Source organism: Aphelocoma coerulescens, chromosome 1A (genome assembly GCF_041296385.1).
Source record: "Aphelocoma coerulescens isolate FSJ_1873_10779 chromosome 1A, UR_Acoe_1.0, whole genome shotgun sequence".
Classification (NCBI taxonomy): domain Eukaryota; kingdom Metazoa; phylum Chordata; class Aves; order Passeriformes; family Corvidae; genus Aphelocoma; species Aphelocoma coerulescens.
Genome location: NC_091014.1, coordinates 55,105,942 through 55,122,482, shown reverse-complemented (window position 1 = coordinate 55,122,482; position 16,541 = coordinate 55,105,942). Strand labels below are relative to the sequence as shown.

The 16,541-nt window shown below is 42.0% G+C and overlaps 1 protein-coding gene and 1 long non-coding RNA gene across 15 annotated transcripts in view; one reads left to right on the top strand and one right to left on the bottom strand.

The window, feature by feature from the left end:
* RBFOX2 (RNA binding fox-1 homolog 2) overlaps positions 1–16,541 on the bottom strand; it is a 172,027-nt gene that overhangs the window by 35,798 nt on the left and 119,688 nt on the right. For 12 of the 14 annotated variants that reach the window (XR_011147934.1, XM_069002901.1, XM_069002900.1 and 9 more), the window contains 2 exons: positions 14,688–14,834; positions 1,649–1,702 (listed from right to left, as the gene is read on the bottom strand). Coding sequence is in view for 13 of the 14 variants with exons in the window: in XM_069002901.1 (XP_068859002.1) it covers positions 1,649–1,702; positions 14,688–14,834 (201 nt within the window). In the remaining variant the exon portion in view is untranslated. The remainder of the gene's footprint in view (positions 1–1,648; positions 1,703–14,687; positions 14,835–16,541) is intronic. The other 2 variants (XM_069002903.1, XM_069002907.1) reach the window with 1 other exon arrangement.
* Positions 7,487–15,516, top strand: LOC138104107 (uncharacterized). Its single transcript, XR_011147935.1, has 3 exons — positions 7,487–7,768; positions 7,888–9,195; positions 15,110–15,516. It is a non-coding gene; the product is annotated as an uncharacterized lncRNA (long non-coding RNA).

Genomic DNA, 16,541 nt, shown 5'->3' with positions numbered 1-16,541 from the left:
AGAGGAAAACACTGCTCTGGAAAGCAGTGGGATATGAAGAACATTTTGCCAGGCCAGTTATTTTTGTTCTTTCTTTTGCAATTATATCTGAACAAGTAGGGATTTGATAGATGCCAGAGGCTATTCTCAAAACCAAACAAAAATGACTAAAATCAAGAGTAATTCACAGGTAGCTTTGGCTTATAGATATCAAAAGAACAGCAGAGAGCAGAATAAGTATTTACAAACTCAGCACAGCTGATTGTTTTGGTAAAGCATATAGATTTTTAACCATGCAGGGAAGTAAAACTCTAAGCCATGTAGACATTTACTTGTTCAGACTGTCTTGTTAAAAAAAAAAAAAAAAACAAAAGAAAACCATGGTATTAAGCAGAAACAGAGGATGGGGGGAAAGGGCTTGAAACTCATTTATTTCATATACAGATCAACGGCTTTCTGGTTTCCAGATAATACAGGACTGAAGAATTTCAGAATGCATCTTGGGCAACATGGGTGGAAATTTGCAGAGAGCTCTGAACATAAACACACCTCAGAATATATGTTGAAACAAAGAGGCCACCATAAAAACTGTGAACCTCAAATCCAAGCAAAAGGCATAGACTAAACCAAAACTGCTTAGCTGAATTGCAATGTCAAAACCTTTTGTGTGCATGCACACATGTGCACACACGTGTGTGTGAGGAGGAGGGAAATTTTGTTTTAATTGAAAATGGGAATCTTAGCATTGATTAAATCAAGCAGAGTATAGACATGCACTGTGCAAGCTTCCCCCAGAGAGCTTTGGCAATGCACCTCGCTCCTGACCTGCAAAACTCCCTGCTATTCCAGTGCTGAACCTCCTGGGCAGAGAGAGAATCACATCAATTTGTCATTGTGGTGATACTGGTTACGTGATGAGAACCAATTGCCAATTAGGACAGAGATCACTGAATCTCTCTGCAGCTGACCTGAGCAACATTTGAAATCTCATCTCCAGAGATATAAATTACCAGTAACCCTCAACAAAACCTCCCTCTTAATATATCTGTAAGAATAAAATTGGAGGGTGAATGCAAATTCTGTGGGGGAGGTCCACAAGGGGCAGGGCAAGTGGAATGAGGATGCTTATATTAAAGCATCAAATATCTCAAACATGAAAGGTCAGTATCTCAGAAGTTCCAAGAAAGTCTGCAAAACAGAGTAAATAAAATCCTTTCACATATGAGATATGACAGTTTTTCTACAGAAGTATTTTAATGCAATGAAAATGGCAGGGAAGGGGGTGAGTTAGCTTTTGTTCTTATGGTCTCCCATCACACAAAGCTGTTTTACCTTATTCTGCCTTCTTCACAGGGCAGCCATTGCCAATGCAACGGGAATGGGTTGGTATGAAGGCTCAATTGACTGACTCCCTGTTTGTTCAAAAGGCTGGGGAACCTGATCCCACATTACAGACAGGAGTGTCTCTGAGCATTTGTACATGCTGCCCAGAAATGACCATGCTCAGAGTCTCGAGTCAGAGGGAACAGGAGACAGTCCCCAAAATAGCTCTTCCCTTCCCCCATCACGCTAATTCCTGCTGATATCTACAGAATATGTTCTCTAGGCAATGAACTGCCTTTTACTCTGCAATCAAAACAAGAGAAGCGGGTACAGAAACAGGACTTACCTTCGAGCCACGCTCATTAAAGATTATCTCTACATCAAGGATTTTGCCGAATTGCTGCAGAGAGACAAGGGAAAAGAAAAAAAAAATAATTTATTTTTGGCAGTCCATTTTTCCTACCTTTTGCAGGGGCTGGATTAGTGAAAGAAGGGAGGTAAGAATATTTCCATTTCTAGCATACAGGCAAAGGCATAAAATCCCAGTGATGTGACCCAATTCTCTTGGGTTAAGACATGCAGATCCTCTTGGTCACAAACCCCAGGTTTTCTCACAGAAGTCTAAAGGAAGAAAAACAACCTCCAGAAGAGTTTTAGGGATTTGAGAGAGCTCATCTTTCTCCCGTTAATCTGAACAATTCTTCCTTCCCTCATTCTACTGTTTCATCTAAGACATGGCTATATGATTTCATCTCAGACATCCAACAACATTTCTCACACGTAATTCAGCATTTCAGCTTCCTCCTGAAGTGGCTATCACAAAGAGAAACTTAAAAGTGATGTTTCTCTAGAAGCGATAGTAACATAAGATTCCCAGCCTCAGGGATTTCAAACTCTAAAGCTTTTTTCCTTCCCTTTAATTTCCAAAACTCCAAGCCTTCAAAAGAATTGATGGCAGATTCAGAAACCATGAAAACGGAAAACTCCTAACAGTTTGTTTTTCAGAAAAAACATCATTCAACTTCAACCTGTGACATACAATAGTTGGTCAACAACCTATGCAAGTTTATCACATGCAATAGAATTCTGACCTCTGCCTCAGCCTGGGGACCCCAAGGAGAGCTCTGCACTGTTACAAGGGGTTCCAAAGAGCTCCCGATTTAGCACAGAGCACAAAATGGAAAACAAGATTTACAAGGTAGGACAGAGATTTACCACCTCTATGGAACCATGTATGGATTACATCTTTCACCTTGCTAGGAACATATTAAAATATTTTACTGAAGCGGCCAGCCTCAAAGCAGCAGCCTAGTAAGTAAGCAGCAGCAGGTAAAAGTATCACCACAGAGGCCCACAGTGCTCTGTCCTCCAGAAGTGTCAATGCTCTATTTCCAAACTGGAGGTCTGCTCTCTACAAAGACAGGCCTAGATGTCATTTTTAGGAGTGTGTATATGGAGTAGTTTTCATTCTAGAGACACGTGCAGCGTCTAGAGACACTCAGACAAATGCTACATCTTTCAGTTTTTCCTATTCCATTATTTAGGAAAGCTTCCATCAACATAGTTTTGATTTAAGTTTGATAGAAGATGAAGGAAGCAACAGCAAGAAAATAAGGGATAGTTTCACAGTCAAAAAAAGATGATGAACACAGGGTCCAGGCACTGGGACACTCTCCCCTTTGCTCAGCATTCTTAAAATAGTATTTGCGGTTTTTTTTTTTAATTTAACAGTTGCATTCAGAGTCAAATGGGTATAATACTCATTTTGAGGGTGCCCTTCTTGAAAGGCTTGTGGCCAGATTTGAAAACCTGGAACATTTACAGCAGGGAGCCGTGATGGCTGAGGGGAGGCTCTGAATATGTAAAGCAATAATGAACAAGTATTCCACAACTGTCTGCAAGCAAACAAAACACTTCCAACAATTTTAGCTATAGTTTCTGTCTGCTTCCCTTCTCCATTCTTAAAAAGGAGATCTTGGTTCACAGATGTTGTTTTTACTATTCTATTGTTTAAGGACAATACTTGATCCTCTATTCACTGCAAGAACAATTGAATTCACAACATCCTACATTACACAAGTTTGAATAATGCTAATGTAAACATGCATCTTTCCTTGAAACCTCAACATCTCATCAGCTTAGGCTTGATCCATGCTGGATCCTTTTTTTTGACTGCCAATCACAGCTAAAACACATTTTCTATTTCTATCCCACACTAGGTGTGGGCTTGTCAATAAAGGAGATTAACCGTTGATTGCTTTTTGTTGTCGTTGTTGCATATGGCTTTGGTACTGCCATGAAAGAAATCAGTCATGATTGTCATGATTGCTTTCTTGGTAGACTATCTCAGCATCGTTATGTGACTGGGGCTGAACCAATTTAGCAGCTTGTTGCTGCTGAAGGGCTGTCCCTGCTCCTTTGTCCTTCCTTTGTCTGGTCTCATCAGCCTTCCAAAGCTGGCCTCAGTTTTCATTCTCACCTGTAGATAAACTGATACAGCTCAGCAATCCTGCGAAAACCTAGCCCAAGAAAAGGAATACATACAAAGATTCTGACAATTTACTGATCTGAAGTGGCTTGAAGGGTCAGTGAGCATTACAGCTCAAAGAAGCAAAAGGGAGAGGAAAGCCCAACAGCAGGATCTGTCCCCTGCCAGATCAGCTCAGCTGCCTAGCCTTGCCATACACACTGAAACAGACAGGCTCTTGATAGATGCAAATGCCAAAATTATTTTCAGAATCTTCAAAGCCATCAAAAATCACCATTTTCCACCTCATTAGAATCATCTTGAAAGAGAACAAACTGTGCAGCTCCTGGTGCACAATTATGCCGTGCCATCCTCCCCTTTCTGCACACCCAGCTGGGCCTGGGTCCTCCGGCACTGCTCAGCGCTGCCTGCCAGCCCCGCTGGGCTGAGCTCCCCGCGCAGGGCTTCCGCACCCACGGGAAACCCTGTCCTGTGCGTTTAACTTCTCGCGGCTGACAAAACGCCGGCGGTGACACTGAATGTGAGAGGTCTGACCTAGCTGTACAAGAGGTGGCATGGCCCTCCCTGCCTACAAGATGACGGAGGTACATCATTTCCTAGATGACAGAATTAGTCAAGCCTGTGTTTGCTGGAACCACGGGCTTGATATCTACTGCAATGGGCTACATCCACCCATGCAAACTGCCCTGATCTCTTTTCTACCCAGGAGTTGTGAGTGTTTGAAGAGACAAGAGGGAAGGACCTCCTTGGCAGAGAAGAGCAGAGACAATGGGGGCTAACTGCTGAATGGAGGTTTGCTGGGGAGGGATTTCCTGCTCCATGAAATTCCCTGCAAGAAAGCAAGGCTGTGAGATAGGAGAACGTGTGCTGGGCTCTTCAAGGCTCTGCTGCAGCCATTTCCACAGCTCCTATGACAGCTCCTAACACGATGCCTCTTGTCCTTACTGCTGCAATGGTTACAGCAGGACCCAGCACTGGAAGGCACTTTTTTTTGGTAGCATGCCAGAATTTTCCTGAAGAATGAAAGCAGGAAAAAAAGAACTAGTTCATTTTAACAGTTTATAACTCCTTCAAAGCTGAATCTAATTTAGTGGAACATAAAAAGGCACTTTGTTCTCTGATGGTGCTTCGCCTACCAAATGTCAACAGTCTATTGCAAACAATCGAAGTTTTAAGAGCTCCTTAGTGAAAGGTTACAATTTTTGTACAGGAAATGCTAGGCCATCTAAATACAAGGGTCAACACCAAGTGTCCTGATAATAATTTTTTTAAATCATTTATATACAGCCATGTTTGTATTTTTCAAAAGACATAGGGTCTGGCCAAATAAAACAAGCCTCATGCTTAAGTCATCCATGAGGACTAACCCTCTAAACTCCAACCTTGAAGACATGAACCATGGTGCTCACAGACTTGATTGGCTCATTCAATGATTACCAAGAACTTCTACTTAGAACTCTGCACAGCCTCTGGAGAAAGCATTGCAGGACTACGCGTCTCAAATGCTCCCCACCATGACTTAGAAAGTTTACTATGTGACCAAGAGGCCAACATTCCCTACCATGTCAGGTGGTGCAAGAAGCCACCTCCATGAGCTGCTCACACACACGCCATGTGATGGGAAGATACACATACACACACATATTATTCCAGTCATGCCATGGCAAAGGAGCTATAGAATCTTGTTTTATCTTAATGGTCCCTTCCATGGACCGAACTTGACAAGCTTTCAGTTATTTTTAGTAAAGCAGGTAAATGAGAATCAGCCCCCCTACAATGGTAGCAGGGAGTGCTGGGAAGTAACAGTTTTTAAGAGGCATAAAGATATGAACAGACAGGAGTTATGACCAGAAATTAATTTTCTTGCTTGAACATGATCTACCTTATCATAGATGCAAGGGCATTGTGGAAGGAAAGGTATATGCATGCTGTGTGTTTCTTTTCATCCAGATGACATGAAGGCAAGAGATTTTTCCAGCTGAGGCCATAGCTACATTAAACATAATAAATTTGAGAGATCTGGCACCAGAAAGCTTTTGTCTTCCAAGGCACTGACAGTTTGGTAGGGCCCCTCCTACATGCTCTGTTCCAGCTGGCCGTGACTCCTGTCCCTGTCTAGAGCTTTCAAAATCAGCTCCAAGATGTGCCAGACAAATAACTTAATCCTAAAGATGCAAACAACAGGGAGTACAAGGCAAATTCTCTAGAAATCACGGAACTACAAAAGATAATGAGAGACACCATGTGACAACCTCACATCCCTACAAGAGAACTCCATATGTCCAAGCAGTTTCACTAGCCCTACAAAATTCACTCAGCGATGAGTCCAGTGAGCTATCTAAACTTCAAACATGTCAAACAGTCCATTCTTAAAGATGGTCAACATTCAAAATAGCCAAGAAACCAACTTCCTGTTCAGGAACCCATGAGGTGCATGAGCAAGAATTTCACAAGCAGGATAGATCCATGCTACAGAGACAGTCCTTTCCCTAGGCCCCAGCTCCATGGGATATACTTTCAGCTGAGCACAGCTGGCTCCACCATAGTGTGTATTATTCAGTGCTTAGTTATGGCAGCATGGGGTCAGCCAGAGCTATGCTGCTATCAGCACATGAACTTCCTCACCCAAAGCTGAGTCACATCTCTTCAAGCAATGGGGACAACCCTGTTCAGCTGAGCTACACCACTATGCTTTGCTGACAGGAAGATGGAAGCATCAAGGATTTATAAACCAAAGCACTACCACAGTTTACCAACTCAACAGATAATGAACAAGCATCAAGCAGCCCTTACTAGGCTTGAGCTGCTGCCCAACAAAACACACATTTTCTAAGAAACCAGACTTTAACATGAAGCCACACAAAGAGCACAGATTTTTAACAGGATTTACAGACCACAGCCATCCCAGAAAAGAAAAAAACAAAACAAAACATGATGACGAACACAGTTTCTCAGTCATTTGTTATTCTCTAAATCCCAAATAAAAGATTTTCACATGAAACAGTGAGATGGGGATGAACAGTACCGCAGGGCACCACCCGGAGAGATCTTAACACCAGTCTAGCTTCCAGGTCTACACTTCCAGCTCCTTGTTCCTGCTTTGTGCCATTCCCCAGAGGTGTGATTGCAGTGTAACCTGGTACTGATGCTGCAGAAAAGGTACTTGGACCCATGCCCACAAAAGCAGCATACATTCCAAAATCAATTTGAGAGTACTTAGCATGTAGACTGAATCCATATGAAACTGGGTCAATAAAAGACAACTCCATGTAATTTTACCTGGGCCTTTTATCCAATTAAATCCAGCTACAGCACAGCACTGGTTACTAAATGACATTCAGCACAGTCTTGCTGCAGATGCTCCTAGTAACTCACGAAGATCTAAAAAATCTTAGATAAATGTATGATCCAGTCATCACCGCCTTCCAGCAGAGGGTCAGTACAGAAGCTGATAGCAGAGAGCTTTCTGGGAGCAAGACAGACAGTACAAGAGCTGGCAGCTGCAGGGGCACAAGCACCCCTGCATGCCACGGCAGTGCAGACAAAGCACAGTGTTCAAGCAGCACTGAGCACACAAGTCCTTTTCCAAAGGTGGTTTCAAAAAACGCCCAGGTGAAACACATCAGTATAATCAGCAGCACATCTTATAACTCTAACCAACGCCAGCAGGAATGAAGTCCCGCCCTGTGACAGGGCTTGGGCTCGGGCTCACTCTCATCACAGGAAGAGCTTGGAAACAAGAAAAGCCACTGAGAGACCATTTTGTGTCAGAACGTTTGTTCTCCAATACTGGCACATGGGACTTGTTACATGCAATTGATGGCCAGTAGTACCAGGAGATGAAAAACCTAAAATATACCTTGACATCCAGAAGACAGAATCTCCTCCTTCAGGAGTCCAATCCACTCAGAAAGCAGAGTCCCTTTCAGCAACTGTGCTATTGCTGTACTTTGGGCCCCAGTGCATCAACACCTGCAGGTCAGAGCTTCTTGTTCTATCACATTATTACCTATTTACCTTAACGCTTCAACAAGTACTTCTTCTGTTGCTAATACTTGTGTATTGCTAATTACTTTTGTATTTAAATTTATTTACAGGCAAATACAGACTTAAAATTCTACCAAATTCTTGCTGACAAAGAGCTGTAATTTGTTACTGCTTTAGCCTCAAACTATAGGCTTATGGAGGTGTTTTGCACTCTTGACACCAGAATGAAGTTCAATGAGAAATTATATCCACTGGGATATTTTAGGAAGTGCAAAGTAACAAAATGTTTCCTCAGAGGCCAAGATCTGAGGGCCTCAAGAGCTTACAAAAGTACCTGAGCTTGCAGAGCTTGGGTCATATAAAGCAGTGGTCTATCACAAACATACATCATAAAGAACCTTGCAGTAGGGATATGAATTATGCTTAGAGAAGTAAAAGGCTGACATTACCTGCCTTAATGTCATCCTTCTCCAATGTAAAAAAAAAAAAAAGCTACCATTCTGTCACCTGTAAGAAATTACATTATTAATAACTTCCTTAACTGAAATTAATTAAATATGACATAATAGTCACCTTTATAGAAAACATCTATGCGTTATTACTGCTGTAGCTGATAACACACAAAACTCCTTTATCAATTGGGCTGATTATGCTCCCCATCAGAAAGAGCTAACAAGCTACAAGTAATAGCTACAGGTGGAGTAAGTTTTAAAAAAAGCAGTGTCTCCATCTAAAGCCAGAGCCTGCAAAAATTCACAGCCTGTACTGTGTTAACCCACCTTCATCTGCAATCATCATCAACATAGTCCTTACTTTTATCTCACACTTAAGCAAAGAGCATTTCACCACAGTAAATTCTGAGAAACATCAATTCTGACTCATTGTACTGTTGCTCTCCCAAGAGGTAAGAAAGATTTTGTGCAAGGACATCCATATGAACTACCAAAACAAGCCACTTGCTTGTTTTTGTGGAGACAATTCAAGATTCAGCTTGAGAACAGAAGGATCTTCCTCTTGCAGGCTGTCCAACCCTGCCTCTATCTTTACCACGAGACTCCAAAGTCCATCCAACTCAAAAGGCCAGAAATGACCAGACTATCCCAGCCGATTTTATACCGGGAGGTGAACTGCTTCTTGAAGCATGAGAGGGAAAGGCTGAAGCTACCAACCAGGAGGTGCAAGCACACTATCACAGCAAAAGCTGAAAGGACTAGAAATATGTTGAGGGGAAACATGAACATTTCTTCTGCATACACAGTCCAGAAAGGAAGGGGACAACATACCAGAAGTGTAAGAGAACACCACTACCATCATGTCATTGCACACATTAGCCAAAGAATGTCCCTCAGAAAACGGACAGCAAGATTTTGAAAAAAGAGTTGTTAATTTAACACTGATGGCAACTCTTCTTCTCCCTGGTAAGAAGTTCCATTGTTCAAATAAACCTCAATGACTATAAATTTTTTTCTCATTTCAAGGGTAGTTGTGTTAAATCTCAGCTTCCAACTTGAAAATCTTATGACTGTAAACAAGACCTAAAACCCCTGTCAGTAGGTATCATCCATATATAAGCATTTGTATAGAAATGACTCATCTCCTAACCTCTCTTTTTAATAAGTTGAGTAAATAATGTACCTCATACCTTACCCAGTTAAAAAAAAATCACTCACCTTCCAAGTTTGAGTTTATTTCTTTTGCTCTTAAACTGACCTCAGAACTGAATAAAATTATGCAGTCACAGTCTTTTCAATTTGGAACATGAGCAAGATCACATCCCTCCTTCAACCTGATAAGCCCCTTTGAATTATTGAAGCAACTATCTTCAACAATCACTAGTACTCTCCCAAATCAGTGTTTTCCAAAGAAAGCTTTCCATCTTAAGAGCACAGACTGGTTCCCACATTCTCAGTACTCTGCAATGAGCCGCATCAAACACGTTTCTGTTGGATTTATCATCAGTCAACCAGGCATTTCTACTCATTCTCTACTAACAGTAACCTTTTATCTTTCTCATTCCTCCTCCTCAAATAGTTTTTAAACTGCAAACCTTACTGGCAAGGTTTTAATAGTACCATCTCCATGGGTTGATACAGATACTAAACAGGACAGTGATGGAAACTGATCCCTGGGGAAACTGACACTAAAAACAGTCTTGATCACAGCTGTCTCCCAAGTAACTACTACTTCTTATTATCTATCGTTAAAGAGGTTTTTAATCCCTCTAATGTGTGTTGTGCTTGAGATAAGTATTATTTTTCTTAAAAATGGGTCACTTGGACAAATTCAATTGGTTGAGCAATGTTTCACGATATCAGTACTGCTTTGTACAATCTTGTCAAAATAGACAAGACAGCATTTGTCTACAAAGATGTATATTACAAAGTTCTGCTGAATAGATACTAACATGTTTCTTCAGATTCTAATGGGCTTTTTAAAAATGTTTCAATATTATTTTTATCTTGTATCAACATACAGATAGATAGCTCTTTGGGTCATCCCTTTCAGGTTTTTTCAACAGTGAATCTTGGTGGGCAGTGTTCTACCCTTCTGCAACTCCCCTAGCTTACAAGAATTGGCTAAAAATTAGCATTAATGAATAACGGAGCTCCTTGCTTTGGCTATTATCTTTGGACATGCCTTATCTAGATCTGCTGTTTTTTAAATACTAGTGAGCACTGTCTCACCCTCCTCTGTTATAAATTATGTAGAAAACCAGATAAGGTAAAATTACCCCCCTCTTAAATTCTAAACACAATCAGTTGGGTGGGTTTTTTTTTTCCTTGTTTGATTTTTGCTTGTTTTGCTGTTATTTGTGAGGTTTTCCCCCCAAAATACACAACTACCTCCTGATTTTATACTGTACCCATACGTAGACCTTTTATGTATGCATGTAAAAAAATGGATGGGTTCTCTGAACTTAGGTCACCAGTATCTCCATGACTCGCACATTTCCTTTTCCACCTGCTTCTTTGCTTAAGTTTGCACCTATATTCACTGCTGTTTACTTCCTCCTCCTCGCCTAAGGTGTGGAATGCTTTGAATTTTATTACCCCAGTTTCAGCAACTGTGGAATCATGCCTTTTTGGCCATCAGTATAATGCTGCTGCTGAATACTTTATGGCTTCCATTAATACTTCCCTTTTAAAGATACCTTTCTGGGCAGTTATCCTGCCAATTGTTTAAACTCCAAGAAACAGACTCTTCTAAAGCTCCTTACAGTGCTGCCTGATGCCATATTCTGTTTGCACAAAGCAAATATGGACAAATAACAATCACCGGTACCTAGGCAACGGTGGGATTTCAGGTCAGCTATTAACTCTTCTTTATCTGCAAGAACAAGGTCAACTATTGATTTATTCCACAGTGGGTGCAGAACTGTGTGCATTAAAAAATCACCTACTCCTTCTAGAAGCTTTCTGGAAGTCTTTTCATTGGCCTCATGAAATGTCAAGTAAATATTACCTGTTTTAAGCAAGCCATATTACTTGCCTCCCTGTAAGATGCATATACGTAAGGAAATGTTTGGTCCATTCCTGAGGATATCTCAAGGACCTTTTAGAAACACATAATAGCTGAGAGATGGTTGGAACCCAAATAATTTGAATTTGCTAAGAAATCCTTATGTTTGCAGCTCTGCCAAATGGTGCAGGTTTAGAAAGTGTTATGTAATATGCATTTAATCACACGTGGGACAACATGTCCACCTCTACTTAAGTCTGGACAAAAGCATTAGATATTTTCTGTGCCCCAGGACTGGGCTGACCTCTCGCATGCTGTTCCATCCTTGAGGGGACTTCTTTACTCCCTCCCTACCATCACATTTATTTCTTCCTCCACGGCTTTACTGTCTACCCAATTCCTCTCTTTGTACAGTAGCTTGGGAAAATCACTCCAGGCAAGGATTTTGAGTCTCTCAGATATGACGTTGAGGAGATGTGACCTGACACACGGAAGGGAGAGGGGGAAGATGGGGGTTACAGGCTAGTCACAGCTGAAGACTCAGACAACCATGAGCCCCCTTTAGGAGAAAGGGTAGGTTTCAGTGAGTCACCCAAAGGAAAGCATCCGGATCCTGAAAAAGAAATAGGAGCAAGTAGGATTCAGAGAGCATGCTCTCCTGCTCAAGGCTATGAGCATGCTGAGAGAAGCAGCACTGAAAGAAAAAGGAAGACGTGCAAGAATCATTCATTATTTCCTTGTCAAAATAGCAAGTTCTCTATTACAGAAAAGTGGCACATGGGGTGTTTTGTGTCCCAGAAGATGAATACTCTTCTGGCAGGCATGGCTCTCAGCAACCACAGGGCCCGGTGAACTACCAAAAGGTTTTACAAGGAATATACCATTTACCCAGTTAAAATCACATCACTGTGCTGGAACTTGAGATGATGTTTAGAGAAAAAATAAACACCAGACGAACACCAGAAACCAATTCATCTAGCATTATTCCCCATCCCTCCTATGCACGAAAAGGGCACCATTTAGGCCCCAAAAAAGGACAGGAAATCTTAAGCTAAGTAATTAGGTTGCATTTTCTACAAGTCACTTCTTAGTTCATTTAAGTTGCCTGGGTGTCCCAATCTGCTAAGCATAGGCAAGGGTCACCAGGACAGGGATGTCCTTGTCATTTCCATCTCATCCATGTCTCCCACACCAGGAGCACATGGCAGAAAAGCATCAAGGCAAATGAGTGTGGAAAGGGCTAGCTGTCAGTCCAGCACCAGTCCCAGGAGAAGGGACAGCAATGGGGAACAATTTATGTAAGTGATGCAGCTCCCAGGAGAGGGGAGCAGCCGTAGCACAGAGCAGGACATGATAAATACAGATTGTAGCAGGTGGTCCAAGAACTGGCTGTGATTTCAGCAACCACTTGTCCAAACCGGATGGAACTGCCTACTGCACAGCCCTGCAACAGCAAAAAGCAAGCTAAAAAAACCACAAAAGCAGAGCAGAAGACTCAGCAATCACAGGTTGCCAGGAGATGAGTTTAATTCTGAAAACATTCCCACAGACATCAAGAGTATAACAATAATCTAAGGTATGAACAACACAGAAGCAAACCCAGGCCTCTTGCAACAGAATCACAGATGCATAGTTTTGGCTCGGAATTAACTCCAGAGGTCATTTAGTGCATCCCCTGCTCACAGCAGGTCTAATGAGATCTTTTTGACTAGGCTGTGTCCAGTCAAGTCAGATACCTTCAAGGATGGAGGTTCCACAACCCATCTGGGCAATTTGTTCCACTATTTAAGCATCCTCACAATAAAACCAAAATTTTCCTGATATCTGATTGACAAATCAGAGAGATACTGCATAGAGACCTAGACAAATCAGAGGGCTGGACAATGACCAATCCTATGAAGTTTAATGAAGACAAGTGCCAGATTCTGCACGTGGGACAGGGCAACCCAGGATGTATGGATGGATTTGAGAATGAGATGCTGGAGAGCAGCGCTGCAGAGAGGGACCTGGGGGCCCTGGTTGATAGAAAGTTGAGAGTGATGGAAGGCCTGAAATTCACTCTTGTTGAGTATATTAACATTTCCCTCAGCCCATGTCTCCAGCCCTTCTCCAGACCTATTCAGGTCCCTCTGAATAGCAGCCTTGCCTTTCTGCGTTTTGACCACTGTTTTGTTCCTTTTGTACTGACCAAGCTACAGATAGATAAGCCCAATTCTTCTCTCATTTACAGCATTGAAGTCCGTGAATTAGACACATTTACAATACTGCAACCCTACTCTGCATGCGAGAGTGTGCCTTTGTGCATGCATACACACCCACACAGATGGCTCAGGAAATGCAACAACTGAAACAGGAATTTGGAGAAGCAGCTGGCTGTAAGTGAGGACCAAGGTATACACTCCAAGCCTCAGCTGACAAGAGCTTTGGGCTTTCCTGACTTGGATTCTTTGGACTGCACCTTAAAAAGGAAGCAGCCGTTAACTTCATAAATAATAAATATTTCTGAAGACTTTAAAACATGCCATCAACCAAGGATCATATCATAATTATACCGACAAATCAAATATTCCTGATGATGAATATTCCTAATGATACGATGACGACATACAGATAACTTCACCTGAAGGTTAGGTCATGACGCATCTAGCTCTTTTATCTGTGTTCACATGGAATGAGTCACCACATGTACTCATATAAACAAACTCTTCCTCAAAGAGCTTATAAATCAAGAACCATGAATAGCATCCAAGGATTAGGGAAGACAAACTATCTGGTTAAAAGAAACAGAAGGTGTATCATACACAATGTAGAATACCATCTGACTTGCACTAGCTTTTCCACATGCAATTGCTGGTTGGCAAATTGCAGCCATTCTTCATCACAGAAATGGATCACGAGGAAAGAAGTACTGCAACCTGTTTCTATGCAACTGAAAAACAGTGCTTTGCAAGGGATATATTAAGTCAGTGTTTAATCCTGGCCTTTACTCAGAAATAAGGTGAAGTTTCATTTTGGTTTGCTTTTTTCCCCAAACCAATTGTTAGATTATACTGAACACTGTTGCTCAGAGAAGTTGTGGGTTGCCCCGAACAGTTGTGCATGCCCCATCTGTGGAGGTGTTCACAGACAGGCTGGATGGAGCCCTAAGAACACCTAGTGAAAGGTGTATCAGCCCATGGCAGAGGTGTTTGAACTGGATGATTTTTAAGGTCCCTTCTAACCCGAACCATTTTATGATTCTATGAATATCTCAATAGGAAGAACACTGTTATAGTTCTCATGTGCTCACCAGCTGAGTTAAATGCTACCAATTGTCCTAATCCTGCAAATATATTACAGTATGCTGACTAAACTGAGGGGGAAGGGCTTTTCATTCACACAAATATACAAGCACCAGGTGTCCCACCTGTGAAGGAGAATCTGCCACGCCTGAAAGGTGCTCATAACTTACCCCAAACATCTGCCGCAGGTCGGGATCTCGAAAGCGGAAGGGAATGTTAGACACATGAAGTCGTTTTGGAGTGGATTTGCTCTCAGTATTCTCACTGCTCTGTGTCTGTGATTGCTGTCCATCTGTCTGTGCCCCTCCTTCTGTCTGCTGAAATCAGAAAAGACAAAAGTGTGCACAAGAGTAGAAATCACACAAATTCCTTTCACATGCCTTGTCTACCCCTAGCACTGCACTTGCAATTGAGCTATCTAGCACTTGACAATTATTTTGATAAAGCCAGTAGCACTTAACAATTGATTTGTTGTTCTTCCCCTCCCTTTCCATGAGTAAACAGTAATGAGATCTCAGCCTCCCTCCCCTCCTATCACCTTTCAGCTTAGTAGATTTGTCTTTGGTTTTCTTAAATTGCTTCTCCCTTTTAGGCCGTTCTTCCTCACTTCAGCTGCCACCATATGAAAGCTCTAATGAAGAGGCGGATCTTTCATATCCTGGAGCTGGGAGGTAGTACCGCCACTCTAATCTCATGTGGCAGGATGTTCATGCAATCATCAAAATCCCACAGCTGAAGTGGCAGCTCTTCACCGGGCCAATACCAGAAGTGCATCCCCAGGCAAAACGGCATCTGCTCTGTCAAGCTCCCTTCAGAGAAACATTACCCCAAAAGAAGATCTATAATTAAATGGTAAAATCCATATAGGAACAGCTTACGGATGTCTCTGATTAACTTTTTGCATACATTTAAGTGAGCCCAGGAACAAGAAACAGTCATCACCACTGCAAGATTTATAAAAACTCCAAGTGCTGCTTTTTGCTACCAATTCCACAACTAAGAAACTGAATTTGTTCCACTGTTCCCAAGCACTGACTGGGGTGGCAAAGAGAGGTCAAGGGGTACACCATGGGTATTTGTTCACAGAAAAGCATAAGAAGCAGGCAGAGGAATAAGGGAGATCTGTGTGCCAGAGAGACAGATCTGTGTGCCTGCTCAGAGATTACTGTCAGGAGAAAAGTAAGGAATAGAACCTCACCCGCTTGTGTGGGCTTAAGAGTGAAAAGCGCTAAAATCTGAGCACAGGACTAAATACAAAGGCAAGGCCCCTTTGCAAAACGGCTTGATGAGAAAATGGCATTTTTTGAAATTTAGTCAGAAAAATGACCTCAGAACCTCAGAGCCACAGAACAAAGCAGACTACAATTTGGTCGGTTTTATTGCTCTTGTCCCTTTCCAAGTGCATTCACTGACAGGCCAAGGTATTCAAAGAGCACCCACCCACTCACTCTGTCTCCTGCTGCTTGCCTCAGACTCCTAGGAGGCAAGCTTTGACTACCTGTGTGATGCACTTTTAAGTGTCATTTCAGCTCTTTAGATGCCAACTTGATTCCCTCCTTAACCCATCAAGTAAAAAGAAGTCCTACAGTAAGGCAAGGACTGTAATTGCCATTGTCAGTCTTTTTAAGGCACTTTCAAGAAAACATGAGGGCCTTAAAGATATAAGAGTAGGGGTGAGGTTTTTTTGCTGGTTTGGGTCCTTTTTTCCTCTTTTTAAATATGCAATTTGTGTTCCAAGGATGAGAGAAATCTGAGGGGACTTGCCCACACCAATTCCCCAACCACTGACTGGACTTGCTAGACTGCTCTGCACATCGTTCCACATACAACACTTCGCAAATATTTGGAAACATCTCTTCACAGATAAACTAAATTGGCAACACTAAGAAAGTATCTTCTGCCCAGAAATACCACTTACAGATATGACCTTGAACTTGCACACTGGTTACAAAGCAAGTGTCTATACAAAGACAAGAGCAAGCAAACAGTAAGCACTGGGGTCTTGCCATGCTGAGCAGAGAAGT